General features: G+C 43.2%; 1 protein-coding gene across 5 annotated transcripts in view; it reads right to left on the reverse strand.

Annotated features, from left to right (window-relative positions):
- zzz3 (zinc finger, ZZ-type containing 3) overlaps positions 1-20,432 on the reverse strand; it is a 110,462-nt gene that overhangs the window by 23,267 nt on the left and 66,763 nt on the right. For 3 of the 5 annotated variants that reach the window (XM_041208018.1, XM_041208019.1, XM_041208017.1), the window contains exons 3-7: positions 13,026-13,164; positions 6,580-6,727; positions 4,830-4,975; positions 2,746-2,817; positions 499-600 (exon numbers count right to left, since the gene is read on the reverse strand). In XM_041208018.1, the coding sequence (XP_041063952.1) occupies positions 499-600; positions 2,746-2,817; positions 4,830-4,975; positions 6,580-6,727; positions 13,026-13,164 (607 nt within the window). The remainder of the gene's footprint in view (positions 1-498; positions 601-2,745; positions 2,818-4,829; positions 4,976-6,579; positions 6,728-13,025; positions 13,165-20,432) is intronic. The other 2 variants (XM_041208020.1, XM_041208022.1) reach the window with 2 other exon arrangements.

A 20,432-nucleotide genomic window follows, 5' to 3' on the forward strand; every position in this document is an offset into this window, starting at 1 on the left:
GGGTCATGAGGACTCGAAACGTCAACTCTTTTCTTCTCCGCCGATGCTGCCAGACCTGCTGAGTTTTTCCAGGTAATTCTGTTTTTGTTTTAGAAGGACAAGGGCAGCAGACATATGGGAACATCACTGCTTGGAAGTTTTCCTCCAAGCCACTCACCATCCTGACTTAGAGATATATTGCCATTCCTTCACTGTCACTGGATCAACATCCTGGAACTCCCTTCCTAACAGCACTGTGGGTGTACCCTCACAACATGGGGCTTCCGTGGTTCAAGAAGGCAGCTCACCAACACCTTCTCAAGGGCAATTAGGGATGGGTAATAAATGCTGGCCTAGCCAGCAACGCCCATATCCCATGAATGAATTTTTAAAATAAACATTTGGCACAGGCCGCCCTAAAAATACATTTAAAATCATTAGATACATTAAAACATTGATGGAAATTAACTTAAGCTTATACTGAAGAGCTGCAAAACCCCTAGTGAACACTGAAGTTACCTGTTTGGCCGTTCGGTTGCCTAGTTTGTCAGCTATCTTCTGCCAGCGTCGCGTTTCCACTTCTTCAGGAGGATATTTAAGGAGCAGCTCCTCTAATCTTTTCTTTAAAATCAAATCAAAAAAGACAGTGCATGTCACAGTCTTAAGTTAATATTCAGAATTCAGTACTGGTTGAGAATTGATTGAGAAGTGCTACATTTTTTCAACTGCTTGCACAATCCTATTTTTCACAGTATCTCGACAGCACCAGTAGGGGGAGGGGTATCGGTGTGGCCACAGATTTAATCCACACAGCGAGGGAGGTGAAAATTGGGAAACTCTAGGCTGTTCACACAGTAAATATTAGCAGAAGCCTAGAACTCACTCACTAGCCAACCATCTCAACCACAGCTGATGTATGAACTGAAGGGCCCAGAAACGAAAATCAAAGGCATGTCATCGAGCAACTAGGCAGGGTGGGGGGGGGGGGAACTTGAACACGCCTCCTGGCAGTTGAGAAAATTACCTTAAATTTAAAAAAACAAGACGAAAGAGATTTTGAGACGTCTACGTTTTGCAAGCTCAAAGTAACAGGGCATCTATGTTTATAAAAGTAAAATGGCCTGCTGTTTGTTCGTTGGCAAACACCTCAGAAATCCTTGTGCCAATCTCAACCAAACTTGGTGGGATAATACATTGGGTGCAGGCATGTTATAAGGAGGAAATGACATAACCACCCCCACTGATGGGGGAAGTTGGAGGCTTTGGCCTCCGAACAGGGGTTCCCCTGGCACTACCTACACTGTATCCCCGCCTACACCGACACTCAGAGATGTCAACCAACCTAAACGTACATTCCAAGAACGCAATGAATCCCTGACTGTCGTTCATATTTCATTTTGTTTCTCATTTTATTTTTTTTTGTGTAAGTTACTGTATGCTCTGAGACACTACACATTACTTAGTACGGAAAGCAACAGGTGGAATACACAGAGCGGAGAGGTGAAGAGGCTAGGGCAAAAAGTTGACAGAAAGCAACAGGCAGCAATTAGAGAAAAGGAAGATGAAGAGGTTAGAGAAAGGCGGCAGGGAGTTGACAAAAAGCGACAGAATGCAAGAACCACCAGTGCTGCCAGTAAGAGACCAAGGCTCTTTAAGGAAGCTTTATAATTATGAGGTCAGACGCAGAATATGATATTGGCAGTAGATCAAATGTATGTAAATATTATGGTCCAAAAAAGTGGAAAGAAGAGCCACCTTCAATGAGTTGTTTAAATGGTAATGCATGATTGCCACCTTTAAGTGAGCCACCTGACCCACTGAATGTTCTTCTTATGGGAACAACAAAATTAAAATGTTTCTTGAAAAACATCAGAAAATATAACTGCTGAGTAGAATCACCAAGAAATCTCTCTATTTTGGCTCAAGAAGGAAGAGCTTCTTGTATGGTCTATCATGAAATAATTATTGTTTTCACAAACACCGAAAATGAAGACAGTGACACTGAAAATGTAGAGTGATATTACAGACGTTGTCTTTGACCCTGATGAAATATTCAGCGTATTAACAAACATTGAGGACACAGGTGTAGAGAAATGATTAGCAGAGATCACATCATAAAAATGTAAAGCTAGTTAAACTAAATTCAAGTCAGGTGAAGCAAATGAAAATAAATTCATTGTGAAAAGAAAGTTTTTGACAAGTAATGCTTTTAAGTATAATAATTTTCTATGGATTTAGGTATTTGTGGGAGTAAAATTGTTAATTAAAATAATTGTGTGAAAGAGGGTAATTAAGTGAATTGTTGAATCAAACCTGTTGGATGTTCTGTCCATATGCCGGTGGGACGATTATCTCAGCTTATTACTTCATGAAAACATTTCATCTTGTTTTTTTTTAGCTCTTACTTTTAACTTTCATCCCTTTATTTCCCGGACGTGGGATGGGTAGCCGAGCTTGTCTTCTAATAAAACTGACTCTTCCGACATCACATCCCTTTCTAAAGGAATGCCTTAATGCTTGGAAACTGACGACAGCAAAACACTGTCTTCAAAAAAAAAAGGAATTGCTTATATTCCTGATTCAATGCAGAGCGAAGGGTTGCAAGTTTCAAGTTAAGAAACAGTCAAGTCAAATCCTGAGACAAGGCCTGGATGACAGATGCAGAATGCTGAACAGGCAGAATGGGTGGTCTTTTCCCACTCTTGCAAACTTCGCGTTCATCCTGCTTGAATCCGATATATTTTGTGGTGAGAATGGAAAGTTTACCTGTTCTTCTACACTCCACAGCTGGTTAAATGTTTCTGACTTGGAGTCATCACAAATCCTTCCTCTTATTACCTGAAAAAGTTTATGTAAAAGAAGACTTCAGATACCACCCTTCTTTCAGAATTGAAAATGACAAAGCTGGGTTAGTAAAGATGCAATATTCAATTCGAGGTGTGACAAGTTATTCCCAAAAAGAATCCTGCTTCCACCATCTTAATTAAGCCAAGTTTCGGCTTTTTAGATTGCCATAAAATAAATTATTTGAAATTAGCCCAAACAACATTTGCCATACCTGTAGGAAAAATTCAATGTTCCTATAATATACAACAAAAGAAATGTTGTTGTCCAAATCAACAACAATTTGTATTTATAAAGTGCTTTTGAAAGAGTAAAACATCCTGAGATGCTTCACAAAAGTGCATCAGAATTTGACACCGAGACACATTAAGATAATGTTAGGTGAGCAAGCCAAAAGTTTAGCCAAAAAGGTAGGCGCAATGATTGCAAGTTAAACCATTTCTTACTGTTATGGGGATCATGTGACTGTATAGACTATTCAGCCCTAAGCGTGAGGAATCTTCAGGGGCGGAGCCTTATAACCTTGGTCTCACAACAAGCACATAGCCTCATCTGGAGCCTGTAAATAAAGTTTACTGTTTCATACCAGAAACCAGTCCTGCACTCCTAGATTTTAAGGAGCATCTTAAAAGGTGTGTTTTAAGGTGGGAATTCCACAGCAGAGATCCTAGCACAGCCACCAATGGTAGAGCAAAGAAAATTGGGGATGCACAAGAGGCTAAGTTTGGAGGGATTAAGACACAAATGAAGATGGCTAAACTGCACAAGCTTTTACTTTTCGCTACCCACTTCCAAAATTTGTAGGATTATTTCCAGAATCCGCCATTGCACGACAAGCTCATGCACAAAACGTCACCGAGTAATTCAGAATTTCGGACATATTTAAGGAATGAAAATTTTTGCTAAATGGTAAAGAAATGCAACTGACAGAACTTCCCCAACCCTTCTAGGGGCATTTTCACGTTAGTTATAAAGCATAAACCAAAATGGTTTATTGTACAAGAATGGCCTGACAAGAATCTGGAAACAAGTGTCGTTCTTGTAGGGACATACCTGATTTCAACAGGGGACAAGCGGGTAATAGAGGGCAATCAAAAATTACTAAACTACATAGAGGACTGGTAATCCAGAAACCCAGGGTAATACTCTAGGAATGCAGGTTCGAATCCCGCCACGGCAGCTGATGAAATTTGAATTCAATAAATATCTGTAAGTAAAAGTCTAATGATGACCAAGAAACCATCGTCGATTGTCATAAAATCCCATCTTGTTCACTAATGTCCTTTAGGGAAGGAAATCTGCCATCCTTACCTGGTCTGGCCTACATGTGACTCCAGAACCACAGCAATTGACTCTTAAATGCCCTCTGAAATGGCCTAGCAAGACACGAAGTTGTATAAAAACGCTAAAAAGTCAAAAAGGAATGGGACTGAACGGACCGGCCAACACCGACCTAAACACCGGAAACGATAATGGCAAAATCAGCCCTATCGACCGTACATAAGTCATCCTTACTAAGATCTGGGGGCTTGTGCCAAAATTGGGAGAGCTGTCTCATAGACTCATCAAGAAGGGTGCGTGCCGCACTGTAAAATTACATATGAACACATACGAATTAGGAGGAGTGGGTCACTCAGCCCCTCGAGCCTGCTCCGCCATTCAATAAGATTATGGCTGATCTGAATGTAACCTCGACCCCACATTCCAGTCTATCCCCGATAACCTCTAGTAGAGCTGCTGCAAAGCAATTTTGCTTCTCGCTGATTTTATAGAAAAAATAAACATGAATTCGGAGGCAAGGCTCAACATAACTCCAAATCAAGACTCCCAGTCAGTTTGGGCCTTAGCATCAGTCTTGCGCTACAAATGTTTCGTATTGGTGCAAGCATGAAACCGCTGTGCACCGACTTTAAACTTGAATCTCCTTTGGTTCCATGGTAAAGTTGAATTAAAATATCGCATCAAATTAGCTCATTTTCACCATTTCCCTGGAAGCATTTTCTCACCTGCGCACGGCTGTTTATCATTACTTCGGGGGCATCGCTTGAAGGCAACATTGAAGAGTAAAAAGAGGAGGATGATGACTCTGCATCCTTCTTGGAATCCATGGGGCTTTTTGGTCTCACAGGCAAACCTGGCCCAGCCGAGAAAACTTTCAGATATTAAACAAAATTTGAGAAGCTCCAAATAAAACAAAATACAAGTTCTGACAAAGAATTGGACTTACACTTGCAAAGGAAAAATCTGCTCCTTTAACATAACAAAACAGCCCAATGCGCTTCACTGGGGCACCATAACACAAGACACTGAGCCACAAAAAGAAATATTCAGGCAGATGACCAAATTCTTGGTAAAAGGTTTAAGGAGCCTGTTACAGGAGAAAAGTGAGATAAAGAATGAATGAGGTTTAGGGTGGGAATTGCAGAGCTTAATGGTGGAACAATTAAAATTGGGGATGCTCGAGAGGACAGAATTACTGCAGGGCTGATATCTCTGAGGATGGCTGGGATGGCGGAGATCACAGACGTTGGGAGGTCAGAGGCAACGGCGCATTTGAAATCAAGGATGAGAATTCTAAAATTGAGGTGTTGCTTAACCGGGAGCCAACGTAGGTGAGCAAGCACTGTGGCTGATTGGTGAGAGTAAGGACATGAGCAGCAGAGTTTCTGGATGAGCTCAAGTTTACAGAGGGTAGAATGTGGGAGGCCAGTGATGAGTGTATTAGAATATTCATGTCTAGTGGTAACAGCAGCAGATGAACAGAAGCAGGCACAGGCATGCATGAATCACAAAGAGCTAGCAAACAAGTTCAGCAGATATTAGGGAAGGCAAATGGAATGTTGGCCTTTATTTCAAAGGGAATGGAGTATAAAAATAGGGAAATTTTGCTAAAACTATACAAGGCACTAGTTTGACCACAGCTAGAATACTGTGAACAGTTTTGGTCCCCTTATCTAAGCAAAGATATAATAACATTGGAGGCAGTCCAGGGAAGATTCACTAGGTTGATCTGAGGGGATGGAGGAATTTTCTTATGAGGAGAGGTTGAGTAGGTTGGGCCTGTACCCATTGGAGTTTAGAAGAATGAGAGACGACCTTCCTGAAATAATAAGATTACTAAAATATAAGACTATTAGGAGGCTTGACAGGATAGATGCTGAGAGTCTGGGACCAGAGGGCATAATTTCAGAGTAAGAGGCGCCCATTCAAAACAGAGATGAGGAGGAATTTTTTCTCTCATGAGGTAGTCAACCTGTAGAATTCTTTACCGCAGAGGGCTGTAGAGGCTGGGTCGTTAAGTATATTCAAGGCTGAGATAGACTGATTTTTAATCAGTAAGGGAATCAAGAATTATGGGGAAAAGACAGGAAAGTGGAGTTGAGGGTAATCAGATCAGCCATGATCTCATTGCATGGCGGAGCAGACTCGATGGGCCGAATGGCCTACTTCTGCTCCTACATCTTATGGAGTCAGCAATGTTATGGAGGTAGAAATGAACGGTCTTACTAATGGTGCAGATGACTGGTTGAAAGCTCATCTTGTAGTCAAAAATGATACCAAGGCTGCAAGCAGTCAGATTCAGTCTCATTTGCCAGGGAGTGGGACAAAGTTTGTGGCAGGGACTGAACACAATGCATATGGCTTCACAACATTTAGTTGGAGGACATTTTTCAATATCTTTTAATCAACATCAAGGTCTGAGGAGCTATCATGGCAAACTCAATTAAGAACAAAATCATACAAACAAACATGTACCTTTGTCAAAGACGAGTTTTAATCTCCGTGTGTTGTGTTTCTTATTTCTGTATTCTTTCTCAAAATTTCCTAGCCCAGACGTATAATGGTCCCATGGGATCTGAGGCAGCTGAACCACTCTTTGTGGGCATGGAAATCCCATGTCAACCTATGTTACAGGTCAGTTTAAAGCATTAAAATTCCATCCACGTTCAGCGTATCAGATTTTCTTTCTACTACCTTCTTGTAAAACAAGTGCTCAAAAAAACTGATGGAGAGTACAAGGGTTTTTTGACAGAGAAGATAGAGAAACTGTTCCCACTGGAAGGAGGGTCAATAACTACAGGTTTTTAAATAATTGGCAAAAGAATCAGAGGAGAAATGAGAAATTTTTTTATTTTACACAACGAGTTGTGATCTGGAACACACTGCCTGAAAGGGCATTGGAAGCAGATTCAACAGTAACTGCCAAAATGGAATCGGACACCTACTTGAAATAGAAAATTAGGAGACAGCGGGGAAATGGGACTAAGTGGATAGCTCTTTTGAAGAGTTGGCAAAGGCATGATGGGCCCAATGGCCTCTTTCTACATCATGAGATTCTATGCCTCTATCAAAATTATTCCCCATTTCAAATTGGTGTAAAGGAAAAATAAAAGCAAAATACTGTGGATGCTGGAAATCTGAAACACAAACAAAAATTTCTGGAAAAACTCAGCAGGTTTGACACATCTGTGGAGAGAAAGACATAGTTAACGTTTCGTGTCTGTATGACTCTTCTTCAGAACTAAGAGAAGTAAAAATGTGGCGCAATATATACTGTTTAAAGGGGGTGGGTCAGGTGAAGCTGGATTGAGGGCCAATGATAGGAGGAGGCAAAGCAAAGATTGCAAAAGATGTCATAAACAAGAGGTCAAAGGGGTGTTGATGGCGGTGATACTGGCCAGAGGTGTTAATGGTGACATTAAGATTAGAAAGCAGGATGAGCAAGTGACAGATGGCCCTAGTGGGCCGGGGGGGAGGGGACGGTGTGGGGGAAAAGATCAAAATAGGCTAAAATGTGGGGATAAAACAGCAAATGGAAATAAATTTTAAAAATAATAGAAGCAGGTGGGAAGAAAATATATATATAAAAATTAATATAAAATAAATATTTGAAAAAAGGGGGCCAAAAAGGGGCGAGGATGAAGGAGAGAGTTCATGATCTGAAGTTGTTGAACTCAATGTTAAGTCAGGAAGGCTGTAAAGTGCCTAGTCAGAAGATGAGGTACTGTTCCTCCAGTTTGCGTTGAGCTTCACTGGAACATTGCAGCAGGCCAAGGACGGACATGTGGGCATGAGAGCAGGGTGGTGTGTTGAAATGGCAAGCGACAGGAAGGTCTGGGTCATGCTTGCGGACAGAGCGGAGGTCTGTCACCCAGTCTGCGTTTGGTCTCTCCAATGTAGAGGAGATCTCATTGGGAGCAGCAAATGCAGTAGACCAAATTGAGGGAAGTGCAAGTGAAATGCTGCATCACTTGAAAGGAGTGTTTGGGCCCTTGGACGGTGAGGAAGGCGGACGTATAGGGGCAGGTGTTGTACCTGTAAATGCATGGGAAGGTGCTGTGGGAGGGGGTTGAGGTGGAGGGGGTGATGGAGGAGTGGACCAGGGTGTCCCAGAGGGAGCGGTCCCTACAGAATGTGACAGGGGGGTGAAGGGAAGATGTATTTGGTGGTGGCATCATGCTGGAGTTGGCGGAAATGGCGAATGATGATCCTTTGAATACGGAGGCTGGGGGGGGGGGGGGGTGAAAAAGGGGACCCTATCATGGTTCTGGGAGGGAGAGGAAAGTGTGAGGGCAGAGGTGCAGGAGATGGGTCGGACATGGTTGAGGGCCCTGTCAACCACCATGGGTGGGAAACCTCGGTTAAGGAAGAAGGAAGACATGTCAGAAGCACTTTTTGGAAAGTGGAATCACCCAAACAGATGCAACAGAGGCGAAGGAACCGAGAGAATGGGATGGAGTCCTTACAGGAAGCAGGGTATGCGGGGTTGTAATTGAGGTAGCTATGGGAGTCGGTGGGCTTGCAATGAATATCGTGGACAGTCTATCACCAGAAATTGAGACAGAGAGGTCAAGGTAGGGAAGGGGTCAGTGATGGACCATGTAAAAGTGATGGGAGGGGTGGAAATTGGAAGCAAAATAACACATTTTTCCAGGCCCAGACGAGAGCATGAAGTGGCCCGAAACAGCCATTGATGTACCGGAGAAAGAGTTGTGGGAAGGGGCCTGAGTAAGACTGGAACAAGGAATGTTGCACATACTCCACAAAGAGATAGGCGTAACTGGGGCCCATGCGGGTACCCATAGCCACACCTTTTATGGAGGAACTGAGACAGGTTTAAGGAGAAATTGTTCAGTGAGAGAACAAATGCAGCCAGACGGAGGAGAGTGGTGGTGGATGGGGATTGTTCGGGCCTCTGTGCTATGGAGAAGTGGAGAGCCCTCAGATCATCCTGGTGGGGGACGGAGGTGTAGAGGGATTGGACGTCCATGGTGAGGTGGTGGTGGTTGGGGTCAGGGAACTGGAAATTGTTGATATGATGTAGGGCATCAGAGGAATTGCACATGTAGGTGGGAAGAGATGGGCAAGGGGAGAGAGAACAGAGTCAAGATAGGAAGAAATGAGTTCTGTGGGGCAGGAACAGGCTGACACGATCAGTCTACCAGGACAGTCCTGTTTGTGGATTTTGGGTAGGAGGTAGAAGCGGGCTGTCCGACTATGAGGTTGGGAACTCTGGAGGGAAGATCTCCACAGGAGACCAAGTCAGTGACGGTCCTGGAAACAATGGCTTGATGTTCAATGGGGGTGTCATGGTCCATGGGGAGGTAGGAGGAAGTGTCTGAGAGTTGCTGCTCAGCCTCGGCGAGGTAGAGGTCAGTACGCCAGACAACAAAAGCACAACCCTTGTCAGCAGGTTTGATAAAGTCAGGGTTGGACCTGAGAGAACGGAGTACGGCAAGTTCAGAAGGAGACAGGTTAGAGTGGGTGAGAGGAGCAGAGAAATTGAGATGGCCGATGTCACGCCGACAGTTCTCAATGAAAAGATCAAGAACAGATAAGAGGCCAGAGAGAGGGATCCAGGTGGAGGGAGAATACTGGAGGTGGGTGAAAGGATCCGTTGAACAGTGGAGGGGAGGACTCCTGCCCAAAGACATAAGCACGGAGACGAAGGCAGCAGAAGAAGAGTTCAGCATCATGCCGAGTCCAGAATTCATTGAGGTGCGGGCATAAGGACATGAAACTGAGTCCTTTGCTGAGTGCTGAACATTCAGCAGAGGTCAGGGGGTGTGGTGAATACAGGGCCGGGCTGGGATTAGAAAATAGGATGGGGTCAGAGGGACGGGAAGGGGTGGAGGGCCCTGGATGGACGCTGGCATCAATGAGTTGTTGGAGCTTACGTTCCTTAACACCTGAAACAAAGAGTTTCTTGTTAAAGGCATCGGAAGAGGCAAAGAATGAAACGCTTGTTAAGGCGTCTCTTCCCACCTACATCCATGATTCCTTTGATGCCCTACATCACATCAACAGTTTCCAGTTCCCTGGCCCCAACCGCTGCCTCCTCACCATGGACAGTCCAATCCCTGTACACCTCTATACCCCACCAGGATGATCTGAGGGTGTTCTGTTTCTTCATTGAACAGAGGCCCAAACAATCCCATTCCACCACCACTCTCCTCCGTCTGGCTGCACTTGTTCTCTCACTGAACAATTTCTCTTTAAACCTGTCTCACTTGTTCCAAATAAAAGGTGTAGCTATGGGTACCCACATGGGCCCCAGTTATGCCTGTCTCTTTACGGGATGTGTGGAACACTCCTTGTTCCAGTCCTACTCAGGCCCCCTCCCACAACTCTTTCTCCAGTACATCAATGGCTGCTTTGGTGCCACTTCATGCTCTTGTCTGGGCCTGGAAAAATGTATTAATTTTGCTTCCAATTTCCACCCTTCCATCACTTTCACATGGCCCATCACTGACACTTCCCTTCCTTTCCTTGAACTCTCTGTCTCAATTTCTGGTAATAAACTGTCCACCAATATTCATTGCAAGCCCACCGACTCCCACAGCTACCTCGACTACAACTCCTCGCACCCTGCTTCCTGTAAGGATTCCATCCCATTCTCTCGGTTCCTTTGCCTCCGTCGCATCTGTTCCGATGATGCCACTTTCCAAAACAGTGCCTCTGACATGTCTTCCTTCTTCCTTAACCAAGGTTTTCCACCCACAGTGGTTGACAGGGCCCTCAACCGTGTCCGACCTATTTCTCACGCCTCTGCCCTCACACCTTCCTCTCCCTCCCAGAACCATGATAGGGTCCCCCTTGCCCTCACTTTTCACCCCACCAGCCTCCGCATTCAAAGGCTCATCCTCCGTCATTTCCGCCAACTCCAGCATGATACCGCCATCAAACACATCTTCCCCTCACACCTCCTATCAGCATTCCATAGGGACCGTTCCCTCCGGGACACCCTGGTCCACTCCTCCATCAGCTCAATCCCCTCCCACGGCACCATCCCATGCAATCACAGAAGGTGCAACACCTACCCCTTTACTTCTCCCTCCTCACTGTCCAAGGGCCCAAACACTCCTTTTGCACTTCCCTTAATTTGGTCTATTGTATTCGCTGCTTCCTCTACATTGGAGAGACCAAACCCTTGCGGAACACGTTCGGCCTGTCCACAAGCATGACCCAGGCCTTCCTGTCGCTTGCCCTTTCAACACACCACCCTGCTCTCATGCCCACATGTCCGTCCTTGGCCTGCTGCAATGTTCCAGTGAAGCTCAACATAAATTGGAGGAATAGCACCTCATCTTCCCATTAGGAACTTTACAGCCTTCCAGATTGAATACTGAGTTCAACAACTTCAGATCATGAACTTTCTCCTCCATCCTCACCCCTTTTTGATCCCCTTTTTTCAAATATTTATTTTTTTAATTTTTATATTTCTTTTCCCACCTATTTCTATTATTATTTTTAAAATTTATTTCCATTCATTGTTTTATCCCCACCTTTTAGCCTATTTCGATCTTTTCTCCCACACCGTCCCTTCCCCCCACCCCACCAGGGCCATCTGTCACTTGCTCATCCTGCTTTCTACTTTTAATGTCAGCCAGTAGCACCTCCTTTAGTCTGTACCACCACCATTAACACCCCTTCAACCTTTTGTTTATAACATATTTTGCAATCTCTGCTTTGCCTCCACCTATCACTAGCCTTCTATTCAGCTTCACCTGTCCGACCACCCCCCTTGAACAGTATATAAGTCACCGCATTTTTACTTCTCTTTAGTTCTGAAGAAGGGTCATACGGACTCGAAACGTTAATTGTGTCTTTCTCTCCATAGATGCAGTCAGACCTGCTGAGTTTTTCCATCAAGTTTTGTTTTTGTTGGTGCTAAGGAAAGGCTCGAACGGGCCAGTTATTTCTCCCACCCGTTTACTGGACAGATTTTTCCAGCTCTTGATCATTTATTTGATATTGCAATGTAGTTCAGTCAAACTGCTTCATTCAGCTGGGTCAAAGTGGGTCAAAGGAGCTAATAGTAATGGGTCTGAAGCAGGCAATATTTTGCTGTCACTCGACTGCTTAGCTCATGAAACAACACCAATCCACAAAGTCCCACTGGACCCATCCCATCCCCGCATACAGGAGACAGCTAAACACTGTATTTAGATGGAGATAGCAGGATTAATAGTTATGACACAGGACCAGAGGGCATGATCTTATATACCATCATGGTACACTGCGAAACTGAATTCAATAAATTAGTACCAGAAAAGGGTCATTAAAAGTTGCCAAATTGTTTTAAAAACTCAAGATAATTCAGTAAAGCCCTTCAATAAACAGAGCCTGCCACCCCTACTGGTCTGTCTCCAGTTCCACACTGTGTGGGTCAATCTTAATGTCTTCATGTTAATTACGAATGGGTAATAAATATTGCCTTGCTAGTATTGCCTATGTTCCAAGAACTCAGGTAAAGAGAGTCCTTCTGCTCATTTGATCTTTTCCCATCACAGCTTTGTAATCAACAGCTCATCTGCATTTCTAACAATGCAGAACAGAACTCGTTCATTCCTGCAGATGAGTATCGGTCTAGTGTATGCATTCAGTCCAGGGGTCGAGATCCACAAACCTCCAACAGATCACAACCTCCATCTAGTCAGTTTCCACGTGCAATGACGCACTGATAAGGTTGTCTTTGTTTGTATATGTTAATCGTTTTTAAGTATCTTAACAGACAATGGGTCGAGACACAAAAAAAGGGGTCCTCACTCATTGGATATGTAATTATCTAAATAACTGATTCACTTTTCAATTAGGGATTTTAGTGAAAAGAGATAAAAATACGCAGTCAAAAACAGTGAGAAAAAGGGTCCCTACTATTCTCTATTGAGGGCCTTATTAAGGGCCTGTCAGGGACCTACCTTCTGTTGGAGATTTTCCACAAACGTAATGGGTTCCTTCAGCCCTTCTTTCTGATGTCTGCTTAAACATTCCAAGTCTTGAATAGCCTGGGCCCGTTGGGCTTCCAGCACAGCAATGGTCTGTAGCAGCCTCTGGTAACTGAGTAAGAGATAATACAGGCTGCATCAAGTTATTCTGAATAAACCATGAGTTACACATCTAGAAACTTAAAATGACCAGGAACTTAAATAAAGATCCCCCACAGGCTTTCTTAAATTAATAACTTTAAACATGTAATAAACATTGCTTTATACGCCAACCCTGCATATCTCAGCCAGCACCATGCTCAATGACTGTAAAACTTACATGACTGAATCCAGTGTGGACTGATGGCACAGAAATATTTTCTTTGCCTACTAGCTGGAATTCTTAGACTGCATTCAGTTCCAAGTGAAGGAAGCGCATAGTCTCAACCTTAATGTCAGTAGTCAAAAGTTCAACACACACTAACCACCTTCCGCACAAAGAATGCAAGAGAGGCCACACAGGGAATGGGTGGGCCACAACAGCACAGGACAAGATGCCAATGAGGAGCTAGCATGACTTAATGCTATTAGTGCAGAAGCTCTGAATTCATCCACAAATCAGAATATTTGAATTCCAATGCCAGATGCCTGTGCATTACCATGTACTCCTCAATGAGCACTCAACACTGAGCAGAATTTGGGAAGCCCTAAGCATCAAGGTATAATGCAGAATTTTGTAGTGTATAGTCATGGTCTTTTCATAATTAAAAAATGTTACAGCACAGGAGACTATTCGCCCCATTGCACCAGTGTCGACTCTTTTGTTGAACCATTCAATTATTCCCTGCTCTTTCCCCATAGCCATGCAAGTATATTTCCTTGAAGTATTTATCCAACTCCCTTTTCGATGTTACTATTGAATCTGCTTCCCCCATCCTTTCAGACCATACATTCGACACCACAACAACTCACCGTGTAAAGGTTTCCTCATGTCGCCTGTGGTTCTTTTGTCGATCAGTGTATATGATGCCCTTTGGGGTCAATTAACCCTGCTGACACTGTAAACAGTTTCTACTTATTTACTTTATCAAAACCATTCACTATTTTCAACGCCATTATCAGATCACCTTTTAACCTTCTCTGCTCAAAGAAGAATAGTCCCAGCTTCTCCAGTCATGTCACATATCTGAAGTCCCTCATTCCTGGTACCATTCTAGGAAGTCTCTTCTGCACCCCCACTCAAAGCTTGCGACCCTTCCAAAACTGTGGTACCCAGAATTGAACGTAATACTTCAGCTGAGGCCTAATCGCTGTTTTACAAAGGTGTGACATACCTTCCTTGATTTTGTGCCCTAGGCTTCTACTTATAAAGTCAAGGATGCCATAGGTTTTCTTTTAACAGCCCTCTCAATGTATCCTGTCACCTTCAAAGGTTTGTTCAGAAATAACACCAGGTCCAGCGGTCAAAATATTTTTTTTTTGAGGGCTCTTTTTGGAAAAAAAAATACCTAGCTTAATTTTGTTGAGGGCAACTTTTTGACTTTTGGGGGCTTCTTTCTTTGTTTCTCAGGGGCTCTTTTTACATTTTCACTATCTCAGTCCCAGTCATTCAAAGCAGTTAACGTGAGGAGCTCAAGGTGCCATTCTTCCTTAGACCCCTTGGTATTTCCACCCAAATTGGGATTCTAAATATGATTCCCCATTTACAGCTGAGCATTATCCTCAGGCTCTTTTCCCCTAAAATCCTTGCCCACCCCAGAAATTCTTCACCAATTCTGTGCCTTCAACATTTGGTTTTCCTCCTTCAGCGTTTCTTGTGCTTAACGAGCTTCTTAATCCCCCAATAAATGTTGAGCATACCTAGACTCCAAATCACAAGCCTTGTATTCACGTCATTGTCTTATAAACAAGACCATTCTTGAATTGTCAGCTAGTTATTGCCTGTGCCAGTTTTTTTTAAAAATGTTTTTGGTTAGCTTTTGCTCATTTTCAAGCTTGGTCTTCCTGTATTTGGTAACTGATAAAGAGATTGTTAACAGTCACTTTGTATTACAGAACTTGAATGTTGCCAAAGAGAGGGGCACGTTGCCAAAGCTTTTTGTCCTGCACAAATCAGGACAAATGCAAGAATGTCAAATTTCAAACAAACACAACAATTTACACTACAGGAGAAAAGGGTGCTGATTGGTTAGCAAGTGGACTCTGCTTGGCCAAGGCGCTGCCTCACAACAGGGAACTAGGGGCTCCTCAAGCATCTGGGCATTTCAAAAAAGGCACAAGGGCTTGAACATATTCTCATTGTTTAGACAATGGATCCCTGTGTATGAATGTATGTCACTTCTAGCAAGCATAAATGAACCACATTACGAGCTTGACGGATTACCCTAAGTTAGTTTATCCACGTTCCCCATTTTCCTTAATTGCTTGAAAACTTCAATCAAATCATCCGCAACTTCTAAATTCCAGGGAACGTCACACTAGTTTTCTTTTGAATTTATTTTTTCATGGGATGAGTGTCACTGGCAAAGCCAGCATTTGTTGCCCTAATTGCCCTTGAACTGAATGGCTTGCTAGGCCATTTCAGAGAGCAGTTAAGAGTCAACCATATTGTTGTGGGTCTGGAGTCACATGTTGGCCAGACCAAGGAAGGATAAGAGATTTCCTTCCCTAAAGGACATTAATGAACCAGATGGGTTTTTACTATCGATGATGGCGACTGAATAGTTTTCGGTTCCAGATTTTATTAATTGAATTTAAATTTCATTAGCTGCCATGTGGGATTTGAGTCTATGCCCCCAGATCATCAGCCTGGGCTCCTGGGTTATTAGTTCAGTGACAGTACCACTACACCACCGTCTCCACCCAGTTTACGCAATCTTTCCTCACAATTTAATCCTTGGAGTTTAGGTATCATTCTGGTTAATCTAAGTGGCACTTCCTCCAAGGCCAATACATCTTCCTAACATGGTGAGGAGGTGTATTGGTGGAGTCGGGCGTAACTTTAGGAACTGGCTTGCTCATTCTGCTGTTATAAATTCTCATGTTCCAACCAATATGCAATATCAAAACACAAATTAGGAATTTGCTCTCCTCACAACAGATGGATAAGCCAATGCTGGTCACAAGTAGACAGCCATCAGAGCAGGAAGTAACAGTTTGCTTTAGATTAAAGAAGAGTGTAGGGCTGCTTCCCTAGAAGACTACTGACTGCTGCACACGTTCTCACAAATCCTGACAATGACAAATGGTGCCTGCCAGGCAAAGGGCCACACATGCACTTCCTTGTGCAGCTCATTGTCTGGGCACTGTCTCAGCTTCGTTACTTTACTGCAGCCGCTAAATATCTCTGTCTTTGCCACACGATACGCCGTTGGGTCAGTGATCGCATGAAAGTCCAGCCTAAACGTCGGGCCCGAGGAAGAACTGAAGAACTTCGTCACTACTCGAATGAATAGGAGGCTTTTCTCCAGGGCAGATCTGCAATCTGGAGGATGTTAAACCATATCTCTCAACTAAATAATGCTGTCTGGGAGTTTTGACAGCTAAGCCGATTTCCATTCATTTTGGCTTCAAGCTTCACTGGGCTCGCATGGGCTCAGCTTGGGATGTAAATTTCAGAATCCAAGTGTGTAAATTACTTAGTGCTTTTTAAAAATGATTGAGGAGCCGGCAAGGAGAAGGATCAAAGCCCATGTTGTAAGGTTTCAAATGCAAAGGAAAAAATTGCAGGGCTGTGGGGAAAGAGCAGGTGAACGATACTAATTGGATAGCTCTACAGGCGCGATGGGCTGAACTGACTCCTCCTGTGCTGAATGATTTATAATTCTAAGATGCTGCATATCAGGTAGCAATGATTAAGTGTGGAGGAATACGAACCTCAAGTATGCAAAGGAAGGGAAAGATTTAGACTGAGGGGGATAAGGAGTTCCACAGCTTTTGGGCCTGAGGAAAATAACGAAATGGGTATAAAAGATGAGAGAATCTCGATTTCAACACAATGAGGATGTGAGCATGAAGACGGATATGTGAGGGGCAGTACTGCAGGAGTTTAGAAGGAATTGGTAAGTTCAGAGCACCACTAAATGTTAAAGTATGATCTGAGAGAACGTTCCATTGAATTCAAGCAGTGAGAGATAGCATGGGGTTACCACAGTGCGAAAGCAAAAGGAGATACAAGAAAGATTGATATTATATAATATAGAAGGAAGGCAAGGATCGCCTAGCAGCTGGTGAGCTTTTGTGCTCCTTGATGTACAAAGTGTTCCTGTGAAAGTTAATTAAGGTCAGAAAGTACCATCCTAGTACTTATCTTCACTGTCAAGCAGCCAACTATAGAATGAATTAGCTGGCATAACCATCCAAACACAAGTATTGCAATAAACTCAAAAATAAAAAGCTACAAGATACCACTGAACGTTCCCACTTGCCATTTCTTAGCTGAAATGGCATCTTTATGATAGAAGGAAAACAGAGTGAGTATGAAGCACTTTAAAACTTTATTAGAGACCTAAAATCACAACTGGATGAATTGCTGCAGCCATACTTTTGTATTCACAGTGACCGCAGCTAACTGTAACCATGAAGAAAAACTGCCATTTTGAACTTCAAGAAGAACATTTCACAATTGTAACACTTGCAAAAGGCCAGCAGCACACAGACAACCTTTCATCAAAGCAGGCTTTCCATGTCAGTTAGCAGACCCCAGCATGCACCCTGAAATATGAATGGCAAATGAATCAGACTGGGGGGGGAGGGGGAAATAAGGATAATTTTTCTTTACATTAACGGCTTCTGGGATGCAATGTCTGAAAGGATAGCGGAAGCAGATTGAATAGTAACTTTCAAAAAGGAATTGGGCATTTATTTGAAAAGGGAATTTGCAGAACTACTTGGAAAGCGCAAGGGAGTGGGATTCATTGGGTAGCTCTTCCAACATCCCTCGCTCATCAAAATGCCCACCCATTAACATCTTGCACCTGAGCACATTAAGTATTAAAAAAAAAGCCAATGTCCAAATAGTTCTGTGATTCATTCTGTCTGTGCCAGGAATGGGAGGGGAAAAAAAAGACATTACTTATAATCCCTTTGTTTGGAATGTAGCCAATAAGAGTTTTAACAACGTTAGCCCAGTTCCCAAATGGCATCCATCCACAGCATCTACAAAAAAAACGTTCAGGCATCCAACACAATTGGCACCAATTCAGCAAGTTCATTTGGACTGACCCAAAGAGACAAGCCGCTCTTTTAAAGGAAAGGCTGGATCGAGAAATTCAGGACAGCTTTTCCAATCTGCTACTGGATGCAGTGCAGGGAAACATCTCAGCCCCATGCAGAATTATCTCTCATCTATACAGTACACATGCACATTTACAAAACACCTGGAGAGGAGGTCATTCAAAAAAGGTTCTGCTCACCCATTTCCCTTGCGCTCACTCACGTACACTGGCTCCCTGTTAAGCAACACCTGGATTTTAAATTTTAAAATCGAAAAGCGGTGCTTCAGTTTTCCATCCTACAGGATGGCCCACTCAGCTCTGAAGTCTGAGAGTTAGACGAGAGCGCTGGAGCAAGAATATTCCTCAGATGTTTCAATGTTCCCTTGTCCTCAAACTTGTTTTAGGATGTATGACAATATCGTATGACGTACAGAACTATAACACACAATATTAATTCTATGCAACAACTTGCGTCTATATAGCACTTTTAATGTAATCAAGTGTCACAAGGCATTTCACAGGAATGTTAAAGAAAAGATGATTCTGAGCCCCATTAAGGAGCTATTGAGAAATTTTAAGAGACTTTAGGAGGCAACTCCACTACTGGAGGCTGAAGGCACAGCTTTTGATGGTCGAGTGATTAAAATTCAAATGCTCAAGAGGCCACAATTGAGGGAGGTCTCTGGGACAGTGGGGATGGATGGTTGAATGGCTGGGTATCACAGAGTGGGTAAGTCCAAGGCCATGGAGGGATTTGAAAACATGAATGAGAATTTTAAAATCCAGACATGGTTTAATGGGGAGCCAGTGTAGGTCAGTGGGCACAAGGGAAATGGGTGAGTGGAATCTGTCACAAGTTAGGCAGCAGAGTTTTGAATGACCTCAAAAAAATATCAGTGTACATGTATACAGGCAGAAGAGACATTCATTTCATTTATCTGGGAAAAAAACATGCATTTATATAGCATCTTTCACCCAACCTCAGGACATCCAAAACAGCAACACGACCAATTACATTCTTTTGAAGTGTAGTCACTGCTGCAATGTAGGAAATGTGGCAGCCAACATGAACACAGCAAGCTCCCACTAACAGTATTGCTATGAATTAGATAATTTCTTTAAATTGTTGGTTGGGGGACAACGATTGGTCAGGGTGCCACGGAATTTGTTTTTTATCCACCCGAGGAGGGGAGATAGGTGTTTGGCTTATCTTATCTGAAAGACAGACTTCCAGCGATGCAACACTCCCCCGAGACTGCACCCGAATGTAGCCTAGGTTAATGTAGTCAAGTATCTGGAGTAGGATTCGAACCTATAACCTTCTGACTTCTATCCACCGCGACACAGCTAACAATGTCCATTTCATGTAGGGTGAAATACACTTTGTAAAACCACCAACTTCAAAACATGAAGTCTGCATACAATATTTAGCAAGTCCCAGTCAAGCTTGTAATTGAACATTTTCCTTTCTCTTTGATTTCATGCTTTGCTAACTTTAGTGCTTTTAAACCACCTGCTAAGCACTTTTAAAAATAAATGTAATTACGAGGTGTGGACACAGCTAACAATTGAGGAGCCCTGGATTTAATCAGGAATTGCAGGTTACCTTGTACAGGGCAATTAAAATCAGTTTCTGGGGGTGACTGCTCTTTGAGCATGTCATCGAGGGTGTAAATCAGTCAGACATTGATCTTCACCTCTGGATTCAAAAGCTGCCCAGAAGTTAGCTGACCCTCAGTTGGGAGCGCACCGACCTCCGAATCGGAAAGTTGTGGGTTCAGGTCCCGCTCCAGATAGTTGAACACATAATCCAATGCAAATGTCATTTACATAAGACGTTAATCTGAAGCCTCTCAAGTGACGTAGAAGATTCCCTGCCACTATTTTGAAGAGGAGTAATAGAAGAGTTTTCCCCAGTGTCCTGATTAACATTTATCCTTCAGCCAAAATCAAAAAAAAAAATCTGTTCATTATTACATTCCCCATTTGTGGGACATTGCTGTGTGCAAATTTGCTGCCGTGTTTCCTACATTACAAAATTGACTATACTTCAAAAATGCTTCTTTAGTTGAAAAGTGCTTTGTTGTGTCCGGAGGTCATGAAAAGCACTAAATAAATGCAAGCCTTTCTTTCTTAACAGATGGAGAGAAACACCTCTTCTGGCCGTATGACTTTTGTATAGTCA

The sequence above is a fragment of the Carcharodon carcharias genome, chromosome 16, assembly GCF_017639515.1.
Source record: "Carcharodon carcharias isolate sCarCar2 chromosome 16, sCarCar2.pri, whole genome shotgun sequence".
NCBI classification, from domain to species: Eukaryota; Metazoa; Chordata; class Chondrichthyes; order Lamniformes; family Lamnidae; genus Carcharodon; species Carcharodon carcharias.